The 23,410-nt window shown below is 58.5% G+C and overlaps 13 protein-coding genes across 13 annotated transcripts; 8 read left to right on the top strand and 5 right to left on the bottom strand.

Annotated features, from left to right (window-relative positions):
• The first annotated feature begins 288 nt into the window (after positions 1–288).
• Positions 289–1,304, top strand: SDRG_06400 (hypothetical protein). Its single transcript, XM_008612179.1, has 5 exons — positions 289–471; positions 518–680; positions 731–873; positions 917–1,166; positions 1,215–1,304. The coding sequence occupies exons 1-5, from the start codon at positions 320–322 to the stop codon at positions 1,278–1,280; spliced, it is 774 nt and encodes a 257-aa protein (XP_008610401.1). The 5' UTR covers positions 289–319; the 3' UTR covers positions 1,281–1,304.
• A 749-nt stretch (positions 1,305–2,053) lies between these two features.
• On the top strand, positions 2,054–2,704 carry SDRG_06399 (hypothetical protein; the record flags this gene model as incomplete). The annotated part of the gene is made up of 1 exon (XM_008612178.1): positions 2,054–2,704. The coding sequence occupies exon 1, from the start codon at positions 2,066–2,068 to the stop codon at positions 2,702–2,704; it is 639 nt and encodes a 212-aa protein (XP_008610400.1). The 5' UTR covers positions 2,054–2,065.
• A 544-nt stretch (positions 2,705–3,248) lies between these two features.
• SDRG_06398 (hypothetical protein) lies at positions 3,249–4,334 on the top strand (the record flags this gene model as incomplete). The annotated part of the gene is made up of 1 exon (XM_008612177.1): positions 3,249–4,334. One exon carries the CDS (start codon positions 3,249–3,251, stop codon positions 4,332–4,334), a length of 1,086 nt encoding a protein of 361 aa, XP_008610399.1.
• Positions 4,335–4,456: 122 nt separating this feature from the next.
• SDRG_06397 (hypothetical protein) lies at positions 4,457–6,443 on the bottom strand. The gene has a single exon (XM_008612176.1). The coding sequence runs from the start codon at positions 6,424–6,426 to the stop codon at positions 4,501–4,503; it is 1,926 nt and encodes a 641-aa protein (XP_008610398.1). The 5' UTR covers positions 6,427–6,443; the 3' UTR covers positions 4,457–4,500.
• A 789-nt stretch (positions 6,444–7,232) lies between these two features.
• Positions 7,233–9,204, top strand: SDRG_06396 (hypothetical protein; the record flags this gene model as incomplete). The annotated part of the gene is made up of 3 exons (XM_008612175.1): positions 7,233–7,938; positions 7,983–8,340; positions 8,382–9,204. 3 exons carry the CDS (start codon positions 7,233–7,235, stop codon positions 9,202–9,204), a joined length of 1,887 nt encoding a protein of 628 aa, XP_008610397.1.
• A 14-nt stretch (positions 9,205–9,218) lies between these two features.
• Positions 9,219–11,463, bottom strand: SDRG_06395 (hypothetical protein). Its single transcript, XM_008612174.1, has 2 exons — positions 10,636–11,463; positions 9,219–10,588 (listed from the first exon to the last, which is right to left on the bottom strand). Exons 1-2 carry the CDS (start codon positions 11,381–11,383, stop codon positions 9,267–9,269), a joined length of 2,070 nt encoding a protein of 689 aa, XP_008610396.1. The 5' UTR covers positions 11,384–11,463; the 3' UTR covers positions 9,219–9,266.
• Positions 11,464–12,352: 889 nt separating this feature from the next.
• On the top strand, positions 12,353–13,864 carry SDRG_06394 (hypothetical protein). The gene has a single exon (XM_008612173.1). The coding sequence runs from the start codon at positions 12,384–12,386 to the stop codon at positions 13,665–13,667; it is 1,284 nt and encodes a 427-aa protein (XP_008610395.1). The 5' UTR covers positions 12,353–12,383; the 3' UTR covers positions 13,668–13,864.
• Positions 13,865–14,202: 338 nt separating this feature from the next.
• Positions 14,203–15,352, bottom strand: SDRG_06393 (hypothetical protein). Its single transcript, XM_008612172.1, has one exon. The coding sequence runs from the start codon at positions 15,342–15,344 to the stop codon at positions 14,373–14,375; it is 972 nt and encodes a 323-aa protein (XP_008610394.1). The 5' UTR covers positions 15,345–15,352; the 3' UTR covers positions 14,203–14,372.
• Positions 15,353–15,632: 280 nt separating this feature from the next.
• Positions 15,633–17,003, bottom strand: SDRG_06392 (hypothetical protein). Its single transcript, XM_008612171.1, has one exon. The coding sequence runs from the start codon at positions 16,977–16,979 to the stop codon at positions 15,669–15,671; it is 1,311 nt and encodes a 436-aa protein (XP_008610393.1). The 5' UTR covers positions 16,980–17,003; the 3' UTR covers positions 15,633–15,668.
• A 301-nt stretch (positions 17,004–17,304) lies between these two features.
• Positions 17,305–18,062, bottom strand: SDRG_06391 (hypothetical protein; the record flags this gene model as incomplete). The annotated part of the gene is made up of 2 exons (XM_008612170.1): positions 17,305–17,652; positions 17,691–18,062. 2 exons carry the CDS (start codon positions 18,060–18,062, stop codon positions 17,305–17,307), a joined length of 720 nt encoding a protein of 239 aa, XP_008610392.1.
• A 1,106-nt stretch (positions 18,063–19,168) lies between these two features.
• Positions 19,169–19,922, top strand: SDRG_06390 (hypothetical protein). The gene is made up of 2 exons (XM_008612169.1): positions 19,169–19,405; positions 19,453–19,922. The coding sequence occupies exons 1-2, from the start codon at positions 19,195–19,197 to the stop codon at positions 19,875–19,877; spliced, it is 636 nt and encodes a 211-aa protein (XP_008610391.1). The 5' UTR covers positions 19,169–19,194; the 3' UTR covers positions 19,878–19,922.
• A 302-nt stretch (positions 19,923–20,224) lies between these two features.
• Positions 20,225–21,098, top strand: SDRG_06389 (hypothetical protein). Its single transcript, XM_008612168.1, has one exon. It carries the CDS (start codon positions 20,250–20,252, stop codon positions 21,024–21,026), a length of 777 nt encoding a protein of 258 aa, XP_008610390.1. The 5' UTR covers positions 20,225–20,249; the 3' UTR covers positions 21,027–21,098.
• Positions 21,099–21,475: 377 nt separating this feature from the next.
• On the top strand, positions 21,476–22,792 carry SDRG_06388 (hypothetical protein). Its single transcript, XM_008612167.1, has 2 exons — positions 21,476–22,011; positions 22,062–22,792. The coding sequence occupies exons 1-2, from the start codon at positions 21,555–21,557 to the stop codon at positions 22,736–22,738; spliced, it is 1,134 nt and encodes a 377-aa protein (XP_008610389.1). The 5' UTR covers positions 21,476–21,554; the 3' UTR covers positions 22,739–22,792.
• The last annotated feature ends 618 nt before the right edge of the window (positions 22,793–23,410 follow it).

The following is a 23,410-nucleotide window of genomic DNA, read 5'->3' as shown; positions in this document are numbered from 1 at the left end:
ATGTTCAAAACAAAAATATGACCTGCGATGTTGTATGGATTTGCCTGTCTTTTTTATTTTATAATGACAAAAATAGTGTGGGATATCCAGGCGCCTTGGGCACGACTCATCGACGGGCACAGACATGGCCTTGCCGGCGATCAAGCGTCAATCCCTCTCTATAATGCGTATACATAGAGTACAAGACAGCAAACGATGTATATGGGACGTTGAATCGTACGCGTGGGCTGTAGCGAGAGCTGATCATACACTATTTAGTATTATTTCCGGATACCTGTACGGGATGGCGCCTGTCCGGTCGGAAACGTGGAAGGCAGCGATGAGCGCAAGTCAGGACACGGGCGCCGGTCGGGCCGTGCGCTTCGCCTTCACGGACGAGATCATCAATCCCGAGGGCGCAGAAGGCAGGTCCCATCAAGACGAAGAAGAGAACCAGGCGCCGCCCTCGGGCAACGCGCCGCCAGAGTCGGGGTACGTCTTGAGCCTGCTGCGGTCGAATGCTCATGCCATGGTGCAGGAACGGTCTGCTTGGCCTCAAGGTGCGCAACTTTGGCCCGTTCGTCATTGCGCAAAAGTACGAGCTCATGGACGGCACGGGCAGCGCCGTGTGGCAGGCGGCCGAGGCCATGCTGCAGATCATGACGATGCCGCAGTACCAAGGCATGCTGCACAACCGCAAGGTACACATGCGATCCTGCCAGTTGCATGCGTCAAGAGCTAGCATGAATAGGTGCTTGAGCTGGGCGCGGGCACGGGGGTCAATGCGCTGGCGGCGGCCATGTGGAGTGGCCACGTCGTTGCAACGGACGGCGACCTCGACTCGGTGTCGCTCATCGAAGAAAATGTCAAGCAAAATCAGCTCCACCTGCCGCGGTCGCCAACGTATGTCAATGTTCCAAGCTCAAGTCATGCGTAGGCCCATTACGGTGCGACATCTCGAGTGGGGCAACCAGGCGCAGATCAAGGGACTCAAGCACGAGTTTGGTCTCTTCGACGTCATCCTTGGCAGCGACGTGCTCTTCAACGCCATCGAGGGTCCTCTCCTCGTCACCGTCTACGAGCTCTGCGGCGTGCATGGCATTGTGATCCTCACGCACACGCCTCGCGAGACGGCCCGGGAAAACGCGATCCTGCAGAGCTTCACGCGCTACTTCAACATGACGCAGGTAGTCGCCTCCTCCAAGTTTTTCATCGATGACGCAGGCATTTCCTAGTCCATGGTCACTGGCACCAACGTTATTTGTACTATCTTATCGCGCAAGGTCACGACCTACTATTAAGGCAACTAATCATTTTCCGTTCTATTTAGTTTTTGGTTTTGATACGGAGTTTAAGGTGTGACATTCCAGGGTGCGAAGAGCAAACACTGTGGCACGACAGTGCTAGCTCTGCTGTCGCCTCGTCGTCCTTCCACCACGTTTAAGAGTGAACAGACGCAGTACATGGTGGCGTCTACGACCGATTCGGTCGAGATGTGGCTTCTTGGGTTGTAACATCCTTCACTTTTGGCGAGCTCGCGCCGAGTATAGGAGCGTGGGAAGGGATCAATAGGGAAATGGATCGGTACGCAAGGACGAGTGTGACTCGAAAGAAAGCGGTACCTGCGATCTACGCCCGGTTGTGTGGTGGTATCCCGGTGAGCAATCTCGCGCCGCCAGCGTTCCAGCACAACCACCAGGCGATCGCCTTGTCGGTCGCAAGCACGCTACCAGCTGGGCTTCAGGCTTTAACGATCTGCCATGCACCCTTGAACGAGAGCGCTACCGACAACTCGGTACGACCCAGCATGCTTCACCAATGTTCACTCGCCACGCCAAACCACCTCGTGGGCTAACCACCCTTTTTCAAGATCGAGCGCAAGAAAAGGCTTCTATCCGAAGTCGTCTGTGTCACTGCGACCACGTCGTGATAAAACTTGTGGGTTGTACAGCTGTGCACCCGACTCTCTGGCCTCGTCAGTGAATCCAGGGCCAACTCGTTTCTAGCTCGTCAGTGCTGCAAATATTCGCGCCATCGAGCACGACGTCAAGCACGTGCAATAAGAAGCCACACTTTTCGTATAGCCATGAGCCTCACAGTCAGCAACGGGTCGCCATTGATGCGCGCCGCAACCTCGAAGGACACGAGCCTCTTGGACGCCTCGTTCCTCGCTGCCATTGACGACGCTGTACGGTTTGAGCCCAAGCTCCCTGCCTCGGCACTGGAGCGCGCGCTCGACCACGACACGAGCTGCAACTGCGCAGAGCACCGTCGTCACCACTACCGAGGCGACGACGCCACGTCACTGGACGAAACCAAGCGGCAGCGACGCCAGCGCGCGATCGAGAAGCGCAACCAAAAGCGACACATCACGCCGCAGCGGCCCGCCCTTCGCGCACCGACTGTCCTCGTCGACACTCGAAACAACCGCCTCGCATCCGCCAAGTACCGAGCGAATTGCCGCGAGCGCACCCACCGCGTCGACGCCACGATCCAAGAGATGCTAGCGCGGTACCCAACGTATGGGATTGACGCGTACGCGCCGACGCAGCTCATCAAGAGCGAGAGGCGACATGACGAGTCGTTGGACGCGTACCGGAAGCGCACGAACCGCGAAGCCGCCGACTTTTCCCGTCAAGAACAGCGGCGCAAACTGCAGTTTTACAAGCTCCAGCTCCAGCTCCTCACGACACGTATCCTCTCGAACGAAGACGACTACTGCTAATGTATTTACTAGAGTCTCGTTTATCATGATAACTCGGCCCTCTTCACACGATGAGGTATATATATATGGAGCAGTGTCCAAGTCGACAACACGATGCAGTGCTAGCCCAAGTCAAATGCGCGGACGAAATCACCGATAGTGATCAAGGGGACAGAACATTTCTTGAAAGTGATGGACAATCATCATCACGCATCTAACTCGATGTCTCCAACTGCCCGAACGTCTGCCCGTACTTCCAGGCTACAATCGTGAGCTACAATCAAGGAATATCCCTACAATGATAACTGTTGTATCCCGGGCGGCTTCATGTTGTGCTACAATTGTAGGGCGATAAAGAGTCCATAAACCCGGTTTTATGTCCAAGCAAGCACAATAATATGGCGCGCCGGCGTGCGCCAAAAGGCATCAACGTCCCGCCGCAGCTTCGCCGCACGTTCGGCGGAGCCCTCCACCGGCCCCAACGGACCGCACCCTTGAAAGATCGCCAACGACCAATCGGATCGCGCGGCTGTCAAGGTGGCGTCCGAATCATTTGCGATCGGCCATGTCGGTTCCGCTGCCAACATCTCCGCACGACGACTGCCCGACGCTTACGGCGAGCCGCGTTGCGCTTGCGAAACTGCACCGATCTCGTCTCGGCTCGACGACGGACCGGAGCAGCACGATTCGCTGGCCTACTGACCTCCACTCGGGCGTGAGCCCGAGCTTTGACCGGCGCCGGCCGTCCGACGCGATCGTGTCGCCCTTCTTGAGCGCCGCACGCTGCGGAAGCGCGTCAGATGTCGCCAAGTACCTTGAGATTCAAAACGCCGATGAGTGGAGTGCGGTCGACCCGACGACGCAGCAGAACGCGTTGCACGTCGCAGTCGCCCACGGCCACTTACACATCGCGAAGCGTCTCTGTAGCCACCCGTATGGCGCCCGCTGGCTTGCGGCGACCGACGTCCAGCTCAACACGCCGCTGCATGTAGCTGCAAGTACGTCGCGTCGCTTGACGCAGCTGCTACTTGACGCCGGTGCCGGAGTGAACGCGCTCAACCAAGCGTGCGAGACACCATTGAGCATGCACATTGCGAGCACGTCCAAGGACGACCCGGGCCTTGCCGAGCGCTTGCTGCAGCACGGCGCCGACGCCAACGCCGTCATTCGCGGCGAGTCACTTCTGCACGTGGCCGTCGACCGCGGCCTGCTCAACATTGCGTGTCGCCTCGTGCGCTTTGGCGGTCGCCTCGACACAAAGGACGGGCACGGGCGCATGGTGTTTGACAAGGTCAACGCCAAAGGCAGCCGCAAGCTCTTTGCGTACATTCCGTCGCCATTGCCGTGGGTCCCCGACGACGCCCGCGACCACTGCATGGAGTGCATTCGTCGCTTCAGCAAGCTACTCGTGCGCCGCCACCACTGCCGCCACTGCGGTCGACTGTGCTGCGCGTCGTGTGCGAGTGCCTTTGTGCTCATTGAAGGCTCGCCGCTCCAACACAAGCCCCAGCGCGTGTGCGACCCGTGTTTTGGTGTTCTGAAAGGGTACTACGAGGCCGACGAAGAGGCCAACGTCGTCCGCTCCTCGCGGGCCAGCCTTGTGTATAACCAGCTCGTCGATCGCTCCTCGTCTTTGGCCGCCGCGCGGTGAGAGTCGTCGCTGACCTTTCTTTAATCCGACATTGTTTTCTTGCACATGGGCTTGTATCGTGCAGCTTGGAGACCGATCCGCCACGTTGGGCTTGGCAATGAAGACACGACGGCGCAAGAGACTGCGGTAGAATATCTACATGCATTGCGCCTTATTCAAGGTAGTTTTAGCCAAAGCCGCCAAACGTAATTTGGGTCATGGCGACCGTCGGCTTGTTCTTGAGACTGTCGAGACGCTCGCGGTACGCCATGCCGTACTGGACGCTGTCGCGGCGCGGGGCCGGCGCGGCGTTTTGGGACAGTGGGCGCACGGGCACGGCCACGTCCAAGTGCTTGCTCGAGTGCCCCATCATGAGGCGCGCGGCGGCGGCGACCTGGGCCGGGCCCGGCATCGCCAATGGTTTCTTTTCCTTGAGCTCGAGGTGGTGCAGTTTGTCCGTGCCCGTGTAGCCAAAGCAGTCGCGGCCGAGCTCCTTCTTGCTTCCGCCTTTGAGGATCGGCGGGAGCTTCGTGCCTTCGTCGCCCTTGCGGTGGAGCGGCGCCGTGAGTCGCAGCAGTTGATCGTGGATGTTGCTCTGGCACGCTTCGAGCATCGTCTTGTAAATTGCGTTTTTCGCTGTTGCGATCGGTGGCGGGTACAACCGTACAAAGTCGACGAGCTCTTCGCCGTCCCACTGGGGTGCATAGTCGAAGACGCCTTTCGTGTACTTGGCCGTCAAGCTTTTGTGGAGCTCGTCTTGATTATGCTCAAACTTTTGTACAATGAGGGGAATGTCCTTGCACTTTTCCAGGTTCATGTCTGTGTAGAACGCGAAAAGGGCTTTTGTGAGGTCATCGTGGGACAAGGGTGGCGGTGACGACGCGGGCGTCGCATTCGTCTCGGGGCCGTCGCCGTCTTGGTTGTTGTCGCCATCATCGAGCGCTCTCTCGCCGCCGTAAAGGCGCTGTTGGAGGTGTTTGGCCTGCGAACTCTCGTAATTCGCCTTGTCGTCGCCCGAAATTTGCATAATGTCGAGCGTTTGGTTGAGGAGGCGCTCCTTGATGTTCCAGTCGAGCGGCGAGTCGCAATGAAAGCTCGGCAAATGGTTGACCTCGAGCAGCCACGGCTTGAGGTGGTCGTCGACGAGCACGTCCATGCCAAGGACGGCAAAGCTCGACGATGCGACGTTCGGGGGGTCGTCGACGCGCTTTGGAAACTTTGCAAATGTGCTATGGTACTCGTGCGCGATCGTCGGCTGGACGGCGAGGATCGACTTGAGGCAGATGTCCCCGATGCCTTCCCAGAGCGCGTCGACTTTGGCGCTGTCGTGCGTCTCGCCGAGCCACGAGAGGAACCAGCGCAGCGACCGCTTGCTGCCTTGGCCATCGACGGCCTCGTGCTTGTTCTTTTCAAAGTTGTTGGAGCGCTTATTGATCGCATAGTTGGTGAGGTGCATGAACTTTTGCTCCATATTGGCCGCATTCGGCGCCGTGTAGTCGGCCGTGCACATGCGCACGAGACCGTCCTGGAAGAGGTACACGCGCAGCGGCGAGATGGACGAGACGAGCACGTAGATCCGCAAGTCAAACTTCTTGCCGCCAATGAGGAGTGGCGACGGCAAGTAGCGCTGGGCGACAAATATGTCGGTCTTGTTGACGTCCTTGAGCTGCTTGGTGAGGAAGACGCCGCGGCCTTGGCACGAGTGGTCGGGCTTGATGATGAAAGCGCGTGACGACGTGCCGTCCGCATTAAACTGCTGCGAGAACTCCGTGTAATCGAACGGCAGGATCCACGTCTTGGGGCAAAAATCGTACTCGGACGGGAAGAGCTTGGTCATGCGCTGGAAGTTGCGCGCGAGCTTCGACTTGCGCGCCAAGTTGGACATGCCAGGAAAGTGGTTGACCTTCTGGAACGGCTGCATGTGCTTGAACGTATTGAGGAAGTCGGGCACGTCGATCCAGTGGACGTTGCAGCTCGCAATGCCCGCCTTGTCGTCTTCGTCGCTGATCATCTTCCACCCGCGGTCCTTTGCGATCTTCTTGATGACCTCGTACTTGGCCAGCGTCATGTTGATCTTGATCCGGCGCGGCTTCTTCGCCCGCTTCTCGGCCATCCTCGCGAATGTTTCAGTGGCCTAAATTTAGGCTCCGAGCGTCTCCTTCGTTTCATCCGAGTCAAAGAGACAAGATGGCGGCGCGACGACGAGCGCGGTGGCCGCCAGAGATCGTCGATCTCATGGACAGTACCTCAAACACTAATATATCTCGTGACCCTTACTGCGCTATCAACTACGATCGTACTAGAGTATCTCGATCACTAAACGAGTCATAATTGTAGGAGGACCGATCACGAGGGTTGAGTGGGTCCGTAGGTCGTCCATTCCGCTAGCAAAGGCAGCTCAACCTCGCGATACGATACCAACGCAAAGCACGTCAAAGTCCTCCATACGTTCCAAGATGTGGCAAAAAGGAATCTCGCCGTCGTCGCCTGCGTCGTCGTCGTCTTGAGCGCTGGAGGTTGCGAGGGTAGGAGGTGGCCACTGCATAGCATCCAGGCTTTATGCAGCGAAGACTTCCAGCTTTGTCTGTAGCTGAAGCACTACTGCTGTTGATAGCATGGGGTCATGGAATCTCGTCCGGTGCATGATCGACGTCTCCACGCTAACGTGGATGGGTCGACGCTGTTTTCAATTGGGACTTTGCCGATTGTCGTTGCGTGAGATTCGGATTTTGTGGGGTGCGGGACTGGCGCGCAATACATTGGGGGGCGCGTAGAATTCGGCAAAGTCCGAATTGAACGGCGTATAAATAAATTGCGGTAAACCACACAACCCAATTTGTCTCTCCTTTGCATGCAAGGAGGCGATCGCCGCTGAGCTCGGTCCGTTCTCGTCGCAGTTGATCCAAGCAGTAGCAGACCATGGCATCTCCCGCCGAGCCCATCAAGTCCTTGTCCGACAGCGGCAGCAACAGCTCGTCCGACGGCAGCGACAGCGACAGCTCGTCGTCCAGCGACTCGTCGTCGTCGTCCGAGTCGGAAGCCGAGGACAACGCGTCCGAAGCCGCGCCATCGGCCGCGCGCGCCGTGCCTGACGCCAAGCCCGTCATGAGCTCGTCGCCGGAAGCCGCCATGCCCAACCGGAACGCGATCCGAAAGGCCGTGGCGGACAAGGAAGAGTTCATGCCCCTCGGCACGCGCAAGCGCGATCGCCGGTCTATTGAAGAGATTCAGCGCGATATTAGCAAGAAGAAGGGCAAGGCGTCGACCTTTTCGTCCATCGCCAAGGAGCCCAGCAGCGACGCCCGCCCGCATGCGGTTCGGCGTACGGTCTCGCCGGCGCTGCAGCCCATCGCCGAGGCGGGGCCGATTCCGCTGCCGACGGCCGATCTCAAGGCCAAAGTCAAACCCAACTCGGCACGTGCGCGCTTGACACAGAAGCTGGCCGGTCGTGGAGGCGGCGGCCGCGGCGCGGCCAAGTCCGCGCCCAAGGCGGCCAAGACCACGAGCGCCGTCTCGATTGTCACCAACATTAGCCGGCCTTCGAAAAGCACGACGGCAGTGACAGCCTTCAGTGCACCTGGGGGATCGCCGCTGCCCGATGCCGATCCGGCCGACCTCCTCGCCGGTACGTACGACGTCAATAGCGTCGTCGGACTCACGCGATGCTAGATGCGCGAACGAACCCGAAGATTGTCCGCACGATCCACAAGGCGCTGCAGCGGTACGGCGACCTCACGGACGCGCCTGGCTGCAACGAAGATCAGAGCTCGTTCGGCGACGAGCTGCGGCAGCCCAACTACATTGTGCGAGCCAAGCTCTGCAACAGTCTCAAGCTGCCCGACGACATTATCCAAACGGTCACGAACGAACTCGTCGGGCTTTGCCACGCGAATCTCGCAGAGGAGACTGTCAAGTTTGGCGACGTCGACATCAAACCCGCCGCGCTCATCGAGCGTCTCCAAGAGAACCTCAAGCTCCGCGTGGCGGTCCAGCGCGCCCTCAAAAAGTCGGGCAACCCGAGCCAAGGGTAGCCTATTCCCTCTCGACCCGATCTCAGATTCTGACTAGCGCCTATGGGCTTGCGACCTCACGCCGGGACCTTGTCGATCTTGGCATTGAGCAAATGCCCGTGTGGGGCTACGTGGAGAAGGAGTGCGACTGGTGCCCGGCCAAGGACCGTGCGCTGCTCCTTGGCGTGTACATCCACGGCGTCGGGTACTGGGAAGACATCCTCGGGGATGCCAAGCTCGCGTTTGAGAAGCATCGCGTGCTCACAGGCACACGCCTCAAGGGCCGCGCCGAAGACCTCTTGCGCAAGCTGCCGTCGCCATCTGGCAAGCCGCTGTCGACGCCGTCGACGTCCGACTCGATCCGTCGCGAGCACGTGGCCCAGCAGCCAACGCCGTCGTTTGGCGGCAAGCAACTCCGCGTGCTGCCGCCGGCGCCGGTCGAGAGCGAAGAGGAGGGCGAGATCTCGGCGGACGAGACGAGTGGCGCCAACACGGTCATGCCGCGCTACGGCGGCAAGAACATTCGCATCATGCCGCCCCAAAAGCCCATGAAAGTCCTTCTGACGTCCGAGCAGCTCGTCACCAAGTGGGACCCGAAAGCGCTTCTCAAAGACGTCAAGTTGACGCTCAAGAAGGTCCAAAAAATCTCATCGTGGGGCGAAGACCACAGCGACGACGTGCTCGTTGAAAAAGTGAGCAAGTACCTCGTCGAGATTGGCGGTGTCATCGACAGCCTCGTGTGTCGCGAAGACGACTTGGCGATGGACGAGCTCGCGACGTGCCTCTGGGAGTACGCGGCGACGTTCACGCCGTTTTCCGCGCTGCACTTTGAGCGCCTCTACGACGACATGGTCGCCGACGCCGCCAGCCTCCGCGCCTAACGCACCCGACAGCAGCGCGTTGCATCTCGAAAAGATAAATTATTATAAAATACCAATGTCGCCTACGCACGGCGCGGCCGCTTGGCATCTGGCGCCGACGGCGTCTCGGCCGGGCGGCGGCGCGACGCACCGACCGCGGGCCAATTCAAAAACGCGTCGACCGCAAAGGCGGCAAATGGACCGTGGACACCGCAGTGGTTGAGGACGCGCTCGAGGGCCGTCGCCGTCGGCGTTGTTGCATCCACGAGCAACGAGCGCAGGTCTGTCACAAACTGGCGCGCCATGTGCCCGAGAAAGTCGACCACCGTGTCCATAAACGCGACGGCCGACGCGTGCGTATGCGACGTGGTGACCGTCGTCGCACGAATGCAGAGGTGGATGAGCTCCGGGATGAACGGCGAGACTCGCTCGACGAGCTCCGAGAGCACGTTCGTGCGGAAGACGGGCGACGGGAACCGCGGGCCGCGCCCGACCGCATCCCGAAGTGCGTTGATAAAGCGAGTCGACCACTCACGGTTGCTGCCCGGCGCCATCGGCGGCATCTCGGGGCCTTCCAACATGCGCGCACCAATGCGGCGGAGGATGGCTTGAAGGCTCGCGCGCTGGCCGCTCAAAAGGCCGTAGAGCTCGTACGCCGGCACCTCGACCATGAGAAACTGCGCAAAGCCCTCAAAGTCCCACTGCGGCGACGTTGGTGGCGCAGCGACAGCAGCAGGAGGGGCGGCAGCGGCCTCTTGCGGGGCCGCGGTCGGAGTCGGCTGGAGCATCGGGATGACTTGCCAAATCGGAATTGTTGCTTCAAATTCGAAATGGTCGTGGTCGGCGCCTTCGGGGAGGCTCTCGCGAAGCTGCTGAAGGAGCCCGGCCGGTAGCGGGATCTGCGCCTGCACAATGCTCGGGCCGTTGTTGCTACCATTGGCATCGCCCGTGGCGGCCGAACCGCCGCCGAGTTGGTTCATCATGATCGAGTACAGCTGCGACATGCGCTGCGCCCGCGTCTCGTCGGTCGGCGCGTTCTCGTTTGGCGGTGCCGGCGCTTCGGGAGCGCTGGGCTGGTCGGCCGACGTTGGGTTGAAGGCGTCCGTGCTGTGGAAGCGCAGAAAGAGGCGACGGCTCATGAGCGCAAGCAGCTTGCAGAGATCGCCAAACGCTTGGAGCGTCTCGATCGCACGCACGAACGGCACCACCAACGGGCCTTGAGCCGCGCGGTCCTCACGGAGCGCATGAAGCTGCTGCAACGTGGTCGGGATGTGCGCCAGTTGCGGCTGGAAGCGCTGGAGCAGCGCCACGTACGAAGCAAGTTGGTCTCGAAGCGTCTCAAAGTCGGCGTCGTTCAGCGCCGGCATGTTCGTGGCGTCGGTCACGCTCGTCGGAAAGGCGGTTTCTACAGCACGATCGTACCCTGCGCTCAGATGGGACGAGCACAAGTACCTGCGTTGTCCAAGTACTGCGAGATCGTACGCAGCGTGCTTTCGAGGCGGCTGGCGCGGGAGCGGTTGCTCGATGCACGTCGGACGACCCGCTCGAGGGTTGAAGCACTCGCAGGGCGCCCGCGCGCCCGCGGGGCTTCTTGCGGGGCATGCGCCGGTTCCTGTTGTGGCACCTCGCCGTTCTCGTCCTGCAGTCCTTGCACTGTGCTCATGATGTTGGAGAGGATCGACTGCAAGAAGGGCATGCCCCGCTGGCCCTCCGGAAGCGTGATCGTTGCACCCATGAGCACGCGGTTCATCGGCAAACCACCAGTGTTTGCCGATGGGTTGAGCAACGACGGGTCCGGCTCGTCGTTCGTCGACGAGGTGCTGCTTGCGGTCGGCGATGGCGTCGGTGCACGCTGTGGTGCTTGCTCGGGCGTGGCCGATGCTTGGTCTGCGTCCAAAGGCCGGATCACGAGGTGCAACGTGTGTCCATCTTCAAGCGCATAGAACGCCAGATCGCGCTCGTTTTTGAGGACCTTCCCACGGAAGATGAGGCGCTGGCGGTCCGAGACGACGCCTGTCTCGTCCTCAATCTTGCGCTTGAGCTGTGGCACGGACGACGACGCGAGGAGGTTCACGCGGTAGACCCGGTGGTCGAGGGTCTTGACGTTGAGGTCGATGCTGCCGGCGGTTGACGCCGATGCATGTCCCTCTACCTGGGGTCCTTCGCCAGCATCTTCATGCGTCGTCAATCGGTCGTTCATGCTGCGCTCGTCGTCCTGCTCTTGCTGTCTTCCCCGGTGCAAGCGGAAAGAAAATCTCGGACCGACGGCGACGCGCTTTTTTAATGCAAAACAATATATGGAGGTTTGTATCCACTCCGTGTGATTTTATTCCGAGCGACTGGATGAGGGCGTTTTATTACAAATGTTTATGTTACATACGTCAACCAAGACAATGCCCACGAATTCGTTTTTATTGCAGCCCGGTCCACTGCCGGGATCTTTCTCGCATGGTGATCGTACTTGAGCACGCTTCCAGAAGCCATCGAGCACCCGCGATTAGTTACTTGGTCATGTACTAACTAGTACATACTCTCTCGATCCGGCTAACTCCAAGTCTCTCATTGTCCCAAGCTTCAGCAAGCCGGTCTTGTGTGCTGGATGCGCAAGCCTTGGAAGCGAGACCGACCCGTCATGGTCCAGGCATTTGTGAAGGTCAAGTACCATATCTAGACGCCCTTGAGTGCTGTCAGGGCAAGATGGCATCTTGACGGCGGTGCGATGCATCGACCGAGGCAGGAGAGACTGTGCATGAGCTTGGAGATGACATCATGCATTGTCTAGCACGTTTGGCATGGCGATGACAACAGACTCGCTCGATTTCCCTGACTCGAGATGAAGGTAGTAGACAATTTGGCTTGAGGCAAATCTCGTGTTGGCCAATCAAACAGCATAGAATGTAGAATGCGATTTGACCAATCCACAGCACGTATTTCGTGTGCACGGCCGTTCATTGGTGCAGCCTAAAATTCGAACGCGTTCACGTCCTTTCCACTACACTCAGCGCTGAGCTTTCCTGAGCCATCAAGCAGCTCATTCCGCTCAGTGTGTGGTCTGAACGAGCGATGCAGTCATTGTTTGTGGTGACGTGTTCCGCCCTATCACATGCACGATCTGCGCGGCGAGTGGCCAACAGGCGGTGGCAAGTGGCACATGCCGATTTTTAGTTGTGAGCGGTAGAGCAGCGGTAGAGGCCAACGCGATGCTCCGAACGTTCTATGGGCGCGCGACGCTGTCGGCCGACTGGAGCGGCGAGTACGAGGAAAAGTCAGCGGGCTGGTTCGAGCTCTTCCTCGACCTCATCATGGTTGCGGCCTGCTCCAACGTTGCCGAAGGCCTCAAGGAAGACGTTAGCGTCCATGGCCTCCTCCTCTTGGGTGCGATGAGCCTCGTGTACGTCTCGGTCTGGCACATGTACACGCTCTTCAACGCGCGGTATAGCGAGACATCGTTGCTGCACTATCTCTTCCTGTACGTGCTTCTCGTGGGCCTTGGCACGATGGTGCTCTCGTCCACACCGTCGCCGACCTTTACAGTTGGCCTCATCGTCTTGCGCTCGTCGATTGTGCTCATGAAGCTCTCGGTCTACGGCTGCCTCCCGCGCGCGCGCTCCAAGCTCCGTGTCGATATTGTCCTGCAGCTGCTCTCGATCGCACTCTTGCTTGCGAGCTTGTACCTACCGCCGTCGTTCACATTACCGGCGTACTTTCTTGGCTTTGTGCTCGAGTGGGTCATGCAGTTTGCCTCCGCGATCTGGCTCAGCTTTCGCACCGTGCACGTCCCCCTCAACATTGACCACATGAACGAGCGCGAGGGCTGCCTCGTCATGGTCACGCTCGGCGAGTCGGTCGTGAGCGCGGTCATCAACAGCCGCGACCTCGAGCTCACGCCGCGCTTTTACGTCGCGATGCAGCTCTCGCTCTTTGTGATCTTGTCGCTTGCGATCTACTACTTTTCGCTGCAGCCGCCGCGCGAGCTCCACGCACTGCGCCGGTCGTACGTCACCGGCTTTGTGTTTACGTACGTCCACTTTGCCCTAGTGCCGACCTTGCTCGTCGTTGGCGTTGGCACCAAGCTCGTGTCGGCGGCCGTCTTGGCGAACGCGCTCTTGGCGCCAACGTCCGTATGGCTCTTCTTTGGCGCGATTTCGGCGGCGATGGCACTCATGCTTGTGCTGCGTGTGCTGCACTTTGGTGGCCGCCAGCCGGAAGCCACCGACCCGCCGTGCGTCAAGCGCATCAAGTATGCGTGGTGGGGCATCTTTGTCGCATGGCCCTTTCTGCTCTTGGTATGCGCGTACGTCTTGACGTGGCAAGGACCCGTGGACCCTATTACTGCGCTCAGCGTCGCGGTCGCATGCGTTGTTGTGTGGCTCGTGAGTGAGACTGCCATCATGCACCTCCTCGCGGCCACGGGCTACGGCAACATCGACCATCTTCTCGCCGAGAACGGCCCGCTGCTGTCCAAGCAGGACTCGACGCTCTAGTACAACATGGTCCATGCTAGTACGTTGCTTGGCGTTGGAACTCACTACGCATGTCGTCCGCAAGTCGATCCCGCCCCACCGGGTCATTGTCATTTCAAGCATAAAGCGTGATGTCAAGCAATGCCTTGTTGCTGACCAGGTCGTTGGTCCACAAGCAACGCAAGTTGTCATGGGAGAATGGCACAGTGATTTTTTACTGTCGGCTGGATTCCAGAAGCCGTGGTCTATCCGTCGAGTCATTTGGTGTCGTCGGTGGAGATGACTACCTCAAACAATATCTTACAGCATTTGTAGCCGGCGGGGCCGTGTCAATGATCAACTGGGAGCTTTCATTGCGAGATCCCCATCCGGTAGACGCGAATCGACGCTGTCGACAAGTGGCTCATCTAGTTTACACTCTTCATTTTCAATGGCACAAGAGCCTCGTGAGCAGTATGCAGCCTTGCAGCGCTCCTTCCGTTGCACTGGTGAAAAACTTCAACGTACCATCGCATTACGACTACGACGCACAACGACACTGGTGATATCAACACGTGCGTGGCGCTCGGAAGCGCGCTGGCTTTCTTGCTCCAAGATCAAGAAAGGACACCACCAGGAGCAACGCGTAGCAACTCCCAAGTCTTTTTGTCTTACACGACCTAGTCAAGTGCTTTCTGTGGGCAGAAACGACTTCGACGTACGGGCGGTGGTCCTTCACGAATCCGTCTACCATACTTTTGTATCGAGGAGATCCACAATCTCCTCGCACTTGGCGTTGACATAGTCTTTCGAGAGCGCAAAGACGGACGACGACAACGTGAGGCGGTAGCCGTACGCGCGTCGCCCGGTGTCGCTCACATATTCGTCAATCTTGAGACACGAAACCTCGACCTGCGGCCCAAAGACCGTGTCCAAAACGGGCGCCAACTTGGCGTCCGAGAACCCGTCGTTGATCCAGAAGCTAATGTCGCGCGACCACGTGAGCGGAAAGCACGAGCTGTGGCCGATCGTGTCGCGGCAAAACACGTGCGTGAGCCCGGCGTGCGTCCGGAAGGCCTTTTCTTGGAGGCGGTGGCCGACGCTGTTGTAGCCGAGCTGGAAGAGCGCGTCGACGGGCGCTTCGTGGACGTCGTAGAGGAGAAAGCTGGCGCTCGCAGCGCACTGCGCGACCTGCCACGTGTCCCCAAAGGCGCGGACAATGGTCTCAGCCGGCGTGCCGCCTTGGCCCGCGCAGAGGGTGACCCAGATTTGACCGTGCGGAGCGAGCACGTGATGGCAGCTCTGGAAGAACTGCGTGAGGAGCTGTCGGTGCTTGTTGATCTTGTTGCGCTTGTTGCCGCCCTCGGCGTAGTGCGGAAAGTTGAACACGATGCGGTCAAATGGCTCGGGACCCAGCAAGTCTCCATACGTTTCGAGCTTGGTCGCGTTAAAGTCGTGAAGCACTGAAATGTTGTGGTCGCGGATCTCGGCCAGCTTGGCGGCCGAGCCAGGGTACATGCGCGCGAGCTCGTCCGCCGTGTCGAGCGACGTGGCGATGATGCGCAAGCGAGGCAGCGGTCGGCGCTGGCGCTCGGCGTGTAGGTGCCGGGCCAAAGCGCATGTGTAGGAGAAGTTGCCGTCGCCGACAATGAGCACGGACGCTGGCGCATTACCGACGAGGACGCCGAGGTCCGTGAGGTCGCCGACTCCTGCGCGCATGCTACGGCCAATTGGAATGTATCCAATCACAGTGCGCGAATCCAGTCGACATGGACCAATCAGCGTTGCCTATCATCTGCCAGGAAGACAAGCTTGTGGAAAACTCAAGCAGCATCGATCGTGTGCTTGGACCAGCGATGCTCGTCCAAGCAAGCACTAGAGCTGCTCATGGGCTTTCTGAAGCCTTTTGTTTGGGTGTTGGTGTACGCACGTACGCGGCAGGGACAATCGGCGGTACAGCCCATTGTCTTAGTTGATTCCCTTGCTCACGACTCAAAACGCAACGATCCACACGGTTTTGCCACGTATTAATACACTCAAACCTTAGTTCATTACGTTGCGCGACGAGTTGACCCGAAGCACGAGCGGTGAGAGCTCCGGGGTTCGAAGTCCTGTCGTTTCACTGAGCACGGCAAGATAATTCATGATCGCAGTTTCCGAGAAGATCCAAAAGAGGACACAGGCCGCGGCCGCGCCCAACGCGATGAGCGGGTCGACACCGCGCGGGGCCATCACCATGAGCACTTGGCCACTTGCAAGCGGGAGAAGCGGCCAGCCCACCATGAGAGCCCACCAGCCACGGATGATGCGCTTCACATTGGGCCGGTCTGTTGTAGCAGGCTGTGCGCCCCAGTAGTGCAGTCCGCGCAACAGAAAGATCCACACCATGCAGAGCGCCATGGCGCCAAATAGCAGCCACACAACCGCCACATCGAGCTTCTCATTGCGCAAGACCGCTTCCGCGATGAACTTCATGCTGACGCCCAGCGCCAGAATCGTCGGGAGCAACAGCACGTGGAGAAGCGTAAACAACGACGCGCGCCGCACCGACTGGTGGACCGCGTGCATCGTCCGCGGCGGCTTGACCGCAAAATAAAAGAGCGCGAGGGCAAAGTTGACGAGCATCGAGAGCAGCATCATGACGTAGAAGCGGTTTGGAAGCGGCGACGACACGTGGCGGCTGTTGATGACGGCACTCACGACCGCTTCGCCGAGCGCAACGAGCACCAGCGAGCCTTCGCGGTCGTTCATGTGCTCGACGTTGACCGGGATGCCGTCGCCGGGCGCGACACACCAGTGGCGCATGCGGCTCACGTAGAGCACGACAATCTCGAGCACAAGGACGACCATATACGCGTTGCTACTGCACATCGGACGGGCAATCGCGAGCAGTAGAACGGCACAGCTGCACGCGAGGATCGTCATGTCGACGCGGAGACGGTCCCGCGACGCAGGCAGCACGCGGTAGACTGCCGCATTCATCGCAAGCAGCGCAATGCGCACGAAGAGAAGACCGATCGAAAAGTGCCAACCGGGTTCGCTCGCAAGCACCATGGTGCCGAGACCGCCGAGGAGGATGAAGAGCATCGCGTAGTGGGCAAGCGACGACTCGCTAAAGCGCCCATGGAAGTGCGCGTACCAGTGCCAGCTCGTGACGTACAAGCTCGTCATGAGCGTGAACGAGATGAAGCCGTTGAGCGTGAACTCGTCTTTGAGCTTCTCGGCCACGTTGGCGCAGGCGGCGACGAGCACAAGGTCCAAGAAGAGCTCGAACCACTCGGAGGATTTCTCTTCGTACTCGCCGCTCCAGTCAGCCGAGAGGCGCGGACGGCTGCGGAACGTGCGCAACTCCATCGTGGAATTGTACTTCTGCGCCACTCACCCCGCCGCGCCAATGAGATACCGCGAGGCAGCGCCGTGTCGCAGGCCATTTGGCATACGTGGCAGCACCTGGCGCCAGTACGTTGGTCGGCGCTATCATCCAACGCCCGTTCCGTACCAAGGTACCTATGGATCAAGTTAGTGCAGAACAAGGTAAAACGGGTTAACTGTCGCGACTCTAGTAGTCACGCTACTCCTGAGCACAACGGTTGCGTGCATCACCTCCAGAAGTAGCAAGCACAAAAAATAACTGCGAGTTCAAAGATCAAGGTTGTCGCCTCGACGAACCTCAAAGCAGCTAGGGCCACTTCTGAGCCTCGGTCGCGAGGCGCTCAAACTCCTCCAGCCTCGCTTGAAAGATGAGCTTGGCGTCGGGTAGATCCGGGAAATCGTCTGGGGTCAACGTGGCGATAATCTCGCAAAGCTTCGTGTAGCGGTAGAGACCATAGACCCCTTCGTCCAGAGCGTGAGCGTTGGCGTGTTTCGACGACTTTTTGCTCTTCGTCGACTTGCGTGTCTTCCCCGCGCTCGCCTTCGACTCACTTTGCTGCAAGGCGATCTTAAACTCACAGTATCGAGCGGTAAAGCTGCCGAGCTCGGCGAGATCGCGCTTGAGCACGAGCGCCGCCAATCCGTCGCGCAATTCCTTCGCGTCTTTCAAAACGATTGCCATCTCCGCACTACGAACTTAGCGTCCTTCTTGAAGCTCGCCATGAGCTCGTTGTGGCGTCTTTGATGTTCCTGAAAGTACGCCTTGGTGTCCATGAGCTTGTCGTACGAAATGTTGAAGGTCGCTGTGACGCCCGGATCGTCACTGAACGAGCTGACGACGCTGAGGATCTTCGGGGTCCATGGGAGTCCCAACTCGTCTTGGAGCACGAGGGGCCAGTCGATCGGGTCGCTGTAGTGGAAGTAAAAGCGGTCTGGCGCTTCTGGTGCTAGCTTGTTCCAGGCGATCACGAGCGCGAGCGGGCGAGAGCTGGGAATCGAGAAGAAGCGGCGCGGGAGAAGCGACTGGTGCAGCGAAGCCCGGCGAAGAGCTGAGAGGACACTCATGATGGAATGGTCTCGAGATTGAATGTCAACTGACACTTGAGAAACCTCTCGCAATGCAATTTCTTGTTTCGACACGCCAACGGGTAATAACATCAGCCCAATTCTCCAGCTTCCCGACCTGCACGTGTACGTGTAAAGCCACCAGAACTTGTTGATCGTAGACGACCATTGCAGTTCTGCTGTTGTTGACTTGTGAACATACTAGTATAAGCTATGGTGCTCCTACCCTCCTATCTCGCACTTCTTGGTCATTTCTGACGCTACAGGCCGTGGCGACCAGAAGACGAATGAATCGAATTGCGTCCTTCTTTGGGTTGCCGTCCTCGCCTTTGCTCAATTGGAGTGCGTGAGAAGTTTCTTCGGCTTGATTTGAGGTGAAAAGAACCGCTTACCGAGGTAAGGCGAGATAGAAGAACACAGAGACTCGATGCAGACAGGTCCTTGACATCCACGTACACTGGAGGAGCTCGCACTCATGTGCCGCGCGCCGCCCATGTTGCGCTGGGACAAGCATCCGCAGTCCAGACATGGCAAGTTGTTGGGCCACTTCTCAACGGCGTCATTTTGCGCCTACCAACTTGGAATGTTAAACGTGCCTTTGCAGAGGACGCATGTGCGTTGTACACAGCTGTCCACTGCTCGTGATGGAGCTTGTGCTTACTCGTACCGGTAGGAGTTCAGTTGTGGGTCGATGACGTGGCGTCCGGCTTTCGAAGCCTCTAAATGAGCTTGAGCGAGACCCTCAATTGCCGTTGATGGTCGATGACGCAGGAGTGCAGCCAACTCGTTGATTGTGACGAGGTGTCGACGGTCCTTTTCGGGAAATGAGCGAAAGCTGGGTACCATATACTAGTATCTCAGACTTGGCGCCTATATTCCCCGCAGCCATGATGCTTGCGTCGTAGATTTTAGATTTTACATGCAATATTCTATACAGATATAAAGTAAATTTGACTAAATTTGAACTTATAATATAAAAGAATGCATTTTTACGGCAGAGCTAAACGGCAATCCGAATCGGGCATCGACTCTGAGTCAGCCACCTGAGTAGTTGGGTGCGACTGGGATTGGCTCGGCGCGTGGCCTGTCTATCACACTTCAAGACTCGTTCACTTCCAAAGATTCCACGCGCATGCAACGTCGCAGCTGGTCCTTTGTGCCCGCGTTGGCGCTGGCGATGCGAGCGGCGGCTGCGAACACCACCAGCCCTCTCCCGACAACGTCGCCATTGACGCCCACAACAGCGCCTCCAGCACCAACTAGTAGCGCAATACCAGCGTCCACAGACAAGACTGCCGCGCCGACCATCATAGCGCCGACCGCAACTGTGACCGTCGTGTCGGGTACGCCCCTTAGCTCCACTTGTGCAGTGACACACCACGCGGTGTAGACCCCAATGCAACGCTCAACACAACGCTGACCTTTACGCTCGGTGCTATCTGCGGCATCCTCCTCGTCGTCATCGTCCTTTTCTTCGTCAAGCGCAAGCGCGAGCGCCGTCAAGGGACGCTTGGCCGTGACGCCCACCAACTCTCGCCAAGTTTTCTCTCGGTCGAAACTCCGCTGCCAGCGCGATCGTCATATAAATCAACCGTCTCGACACCCAAGGTCGCCGTGCTGGGGCCCAGCGCCGACGAATTCGACATGGACGTCGCTGCGCAATTCGAGGCGCACCCGCGAGACTTGGACCTCCATGAGATGGACAGCCCGTATATGTCGGACTCGTCAAGTGGGAGGCGGAGCTCGTCCGACCTCGGGTCCATGGACTCGACGCGTTTCGAAGAAATGGTGCGCATGAAAATCAACCTCTTTTAAGCCATTATGCGTCTATTTAATATAATGTCACGTTGATCATTCGCCGTTCACTTGATACCTCACTTGATACTGTTCTCTTGAGACCGATCTCGAGTCGTGTGCTGGGAACGTACTGCATACAACAAGGGTACATTCGATGCAAGCGACAGCGCTGGAATCACTCGACAGACGAGGCTACTCCGACTTATCGATGGCGCGTGGTTGTTTGATGTATAACCTCCAACAATATTGTCTATCAAATGAGAGCCAGCGATCCCGCAAACCTGGACGTGTATCGGTTCGTGTGGCATGTGCCGAAAATAATTTTATTGGTCGATCGGCCAGCACGATCGGTGATTGGACAAAATGCGCTGCGTTGCACGTTCGACCGCCATGGCGCGCTTCAGCGGCCGCATCTACGACTTTGTCGCGTGGGAGGCGACGCTGATGGCGACGCTCGCCACGCGCCAGCGCAACGTCGAGGTCGTCTTTGCGCAGAAAGGGCTTGCGGCGCCCGCAGTCTCGTACATTGAGCTGCTCACGACGCTCGAGCCGCCGCCGTCCCGCGTGCAGTCGGTTCTGATCACCGACCTGCGCAAGACGTTGTTCGCGAGCTTGCCGTCGTCGTTTGTAACCGAGTGCCTCTCCAAGTCGATGCCTATCCACGAGTTGTGGGCGGCCGTCGTTGACGAGTACCATCCGTCGTCGCACGCGCCCATGGAGCGACTCCTCGCCGACTTGTTTGACGAGGTGTTTGACGCAAACTTTGACTGCATCCACGAGCTCATCCAGCGCATGCACAATATCGTCATGAGCGTCAACGACTACACACGGCGCACGCGCGGCCGCGCGCTCCTCACGGACGCCCTCGTGCTCGAGCGATTGCTGCTTGCACTGCCAAAGGCCTGCGCCGACCTTGTGCCGCCCGGCCCCGTCAATCTTGACGCGTTTGGACAGCGGCTCGTTGAAAAATGTGGGCACATGCCCCGCAGCGACATCATGGTGTCGTACGAAGGCGACCCGCCGCTGGCCCAGCAAGGTATCCCGACCCGCGACCGCCTCTTTCAAGACGTAGCTCCACCGACACAGGCGTCGCTCCCGACCAAGCGCAAGCGCCCTCGCCAGTCGCTCGACTCAGACGTCGCATCAAAAAAAGTGCGCTGTCTCTAGCGATCGCCTTGTATGGGCTACGTGGTAATGGTGTCGTTGTATGTCAATCGATGGGACGCGTTCGCGATCACGAATTTGTCGAGGGTGGGAATGGCGCCGTCCTTGCGACCGACCGGTGGTACTGCGTGCAGATGCGTTCGGTGGGCGTGCAGTCCAGGTCGCTGGTTACTAGTACGTGCCATGTATAGTGGAGGCGCAAGGACAACTCAGCAGCGTTTGGCCAGTACGAGCCAGCACGATCGCTGTAGTGAGCCCGCGCTGTCATCGACTGACGCGCCGACATCCAGGCGTAGAAGCCCACGGTAGAAGCCTGCGGCTTGCGGGGCGTGGCACCAAGCCCATTACTGCCGCCATGATATACGCTTTTCTTGAGTTTGAGCCCGCGGCATACAAACATCAACACAATTTTTCCAGTGCGATGCAAATCAAGACGCGAATTGAGCAAATCAGGCGTCCAAAAGGACTTGGAACCAGACCCACGCGCTCGGCAGGACAGAGCGGGCAGTCATTTTGGATCGCGCCGGCAAGATGGCAAAGCTCCTCCGACTGCTAGCGGTCTGCACCGCGCTGGTTGCCGGCCAAGGCAACAGCACGGAGCCACCCTCGCTCGTGCCCGACCCGACCGAAATGACACCGACGCCGACGACTTTGCTGCTCAGTGCGACGACGTCGGTGCCGGCGACGACGACTCCGCCGCTGAAACCAGCCATGACTACGGCGCCGACGGCAACAGAGCCCGTTGCCACCGCGACCCCACGACCGACGACGATGGTCCCGACTACCCTAGCCCCAAAGCCGGAGACTACTCAACCCGACCGTGCGGACACCGTGGCCCCGACGCTTGAACCCAACACGTCGGCGCCAACGGCTACGATTCGTACGTCGAACAACACGACTATTCCGGCTCCCCCGCCCAAGCCAACGATGAGCGCCCTTCTGCGGACAGCGTTGCCGACGACAGCAACCACGACCCTTTCCATCTCTGGTACCTCGCCTCCTCACCTTGCAGTCCCATCTCATTGAATGGCTTCCTAGACGACGCCGCATCTGGGCTCAGTGCCAGCGTCTTATGGCCGCTTGCATGCGGTATCGTGGGATGCGCCGTCGCGATCGCCTTTCTGTTCTCGATGCGGCGGTCGAATCGCGAAAAGCCAGCGTCGCCGTCACCCGTCGCGTCGCCCGACTCGTCAGCCTGCTCCTTCTTTAGCTCGCGCAACGGACCGAGCGATCTTGGTATCACAAACGAGTTGCTCCGCAGCACCAACCCGATCTTTGATTTGATGGACTCGATGACGACCGACCCGGTGTTTGAGACGCTCACCGCGTCGGCGTACTCGCTGAGCCCATCGCTTGCAGGTGGCACCAGCGTCTCTACGACGCACTCGACCTTGCTCAACAGCAGCTACTCGGAAGACATCTATTGCAGCGTGCTCTCGGACCGGCTGCTCTTGACCGGAGGTCCGTCCGAGCTCTCGGAAGAACACGAGACTCCATCCCAGCTTGGCGACGACGACCATTCGTCGCTTCACGATGACGACGACGATGAGGCGGATGAAGATGGGCGCAGCAGCACGATCGAAGTGCTACACTCGGGCTACGGCGTCGACATGGCAGCGCTCCAAGAAACCTCGTCCCTGAGCCCGTACATGGACACGACGCGCTTCCAGGCCATGCTCGACACGCCCGTGTACCTTGGCCAGAACGACGTCTGACCTCTTTTTAGTACTAGTTCTTAACGTTATGTATTCGTCCTGTTGTCTGTTCCATGCATACTTTACACAAAATGCCATGCTGATGGGACGAAAATGATGTCTGGTTATGAGCTAGGTGTTGATTTGACTCGTAGAAAGATAGCGAGGGGCTGCTGTCGTCAGTACAGTAGGGAGCCTCTTATCTACGAAGGGTGATTTTGGGAGCAAAGGGTAATTTATCGCAAAACGCATGGTTTCGGCCCATATTTTTTTGAAAAACGATTGCATATTTTTATTGTGTAATATGTCTCTAAATCTGAAAGATCTCCATGTCGACGATCGTGACGATTTCTGCTTCCAGTGCGGTATCATCGAAGTCTCGGATGAAATCCTCGACAACGGAAAGCTCATGACCAATAGTCGTCGTGGGCATGATGCACCTGGCGGTAAAGACAAAATGGTGTCCGTGCGCGAAAGGATTCATCTCGCGCCCAAAATGCGCGCCAAATTTGAAACTCCAGCGCTTTTAAATTTGGGCCAATCCTTTTTTTATTACGCAATATTTTGTTTCGACAGCGACATGCCGCAGGGGCGAGATGTATCGATACAGGGGTCGTGGATAAGAGGTTCCCTACTGTACTGCGAAAGGGTCATCGTTAGATATATGTAATAATTGAGCTATTACGGAATGGC

This window comes from Saprolegnia diclina, assembly GCF_000281045.1.
Source record: "Saprolegnia diclina VS20 unplaced genomic scaffold supercont1.17, whole genome shotgun sequence".
In the NCBI taxonomy this organism is placed as follows: Eukaryota; Oomycota; class Saprolegniomycetes; order Saprolegniales; family Saprolegniaceae; genus Saprolegnia; species Saprolegnia diclina.
Note: the sequence above shows the minus strand (reverse complement) of the source record. Positions and strands in the feature narration are given on the sequence as shown.

Coding starts and splice junctions, on each gene's coding strand:
- SDRG_06400 (XM_008612179.1), top strand. CDS start 320: ATGAGCGCAAGTCAGGACACGGGCGCCGGTCGGGCCGTGCGCTTCGCC. Junction 681..730: donor GCATGCTGCACAACCGCAAG/GTACACATGCGA, acceptor TAGCATGAATAG/GTGCTTGAGCTGGGCGCGGG. Junction 874..916: donor AATCAGCTCCACCTGCCGCG/GTCGCCAACGTA, acceptor AGTCATGCGTAG/GCCCATTACGGTGCGACATC.
- SDRG_06397 (XM_008612176.1), bottom strand. CDS start 6,426: ATGGCCGAGAAGCGGGCGAAGAAGCCGCGCCGGATCAAGATCAACATG.
- SDRG_06395 (XM_008612174.1), bottom strand. CDS start 11,383: ATGAACGACCGATTGACGACGCATGAAGATGCTGGCGAAGGACCCCAG. Junction 10,589..10,635: donor GCAGTACTTGGACAACGCAG/GTACTTGTGCTC, acceptor ATCGTGCTGTAG/AAACCGCCTTTCCGACGAGC.
- SDRG_06394 (XM_008612173.1), top strand. CDS start 12,384: ATGCTCCGAACGTTCTATGGGCGCGCGACGCTGTCGGCCGACTGGAGC.
- SDRG_06393 (XM_008612172.1), bottom strand. CDS start 15,344: ATGCGCGCAGGAGTCGGCGACCTCACGGACCTCGGCGTCCTCGTCGGT.
- SDRG_06392 (XM_008612171.1), bottom strand. CDS start 16,979: ATGGAGTTGCGCACGTTCCGCAGCCGTCCGCGCCTCTCGGCTGACTGG.
- SDRG_06390 (XM_008612169.1), top strand. CDS start 19,195: ATGCAACGTCGCAGCTGGTCCTTTGTGCCCGCGTTGGCGCTGGCGATG. Junction 19,406..19,452: donor AACTGTGACCGTCGTGTCGG/GTACGCCCCTTA, acceptor CACGCGGTGTAG/ACCCCAATGCAACGCTCAAC.
- SDRG_06389 (XM_008612168.1), top strand. CDS start 20,250: ATGGCGCGCTTCAGCGGCCGCATCTACGACTTTGTCGCGTGGGAGGCG.
- SDRG_06388 (XM_008612167.1), top strand. CDS start 21,555: ATGGCAAAGCTCCTCCGACTGCTAGCGGTCTGCACCGCGCTGGTTGCC. Junction 22,012..22,061: donor CACGACCCTTTCCATCTCTG/GTACCTCGCCTC, acceptor ATGGCTTCCTAG/ACGACGCCGCATCTGGGCTC.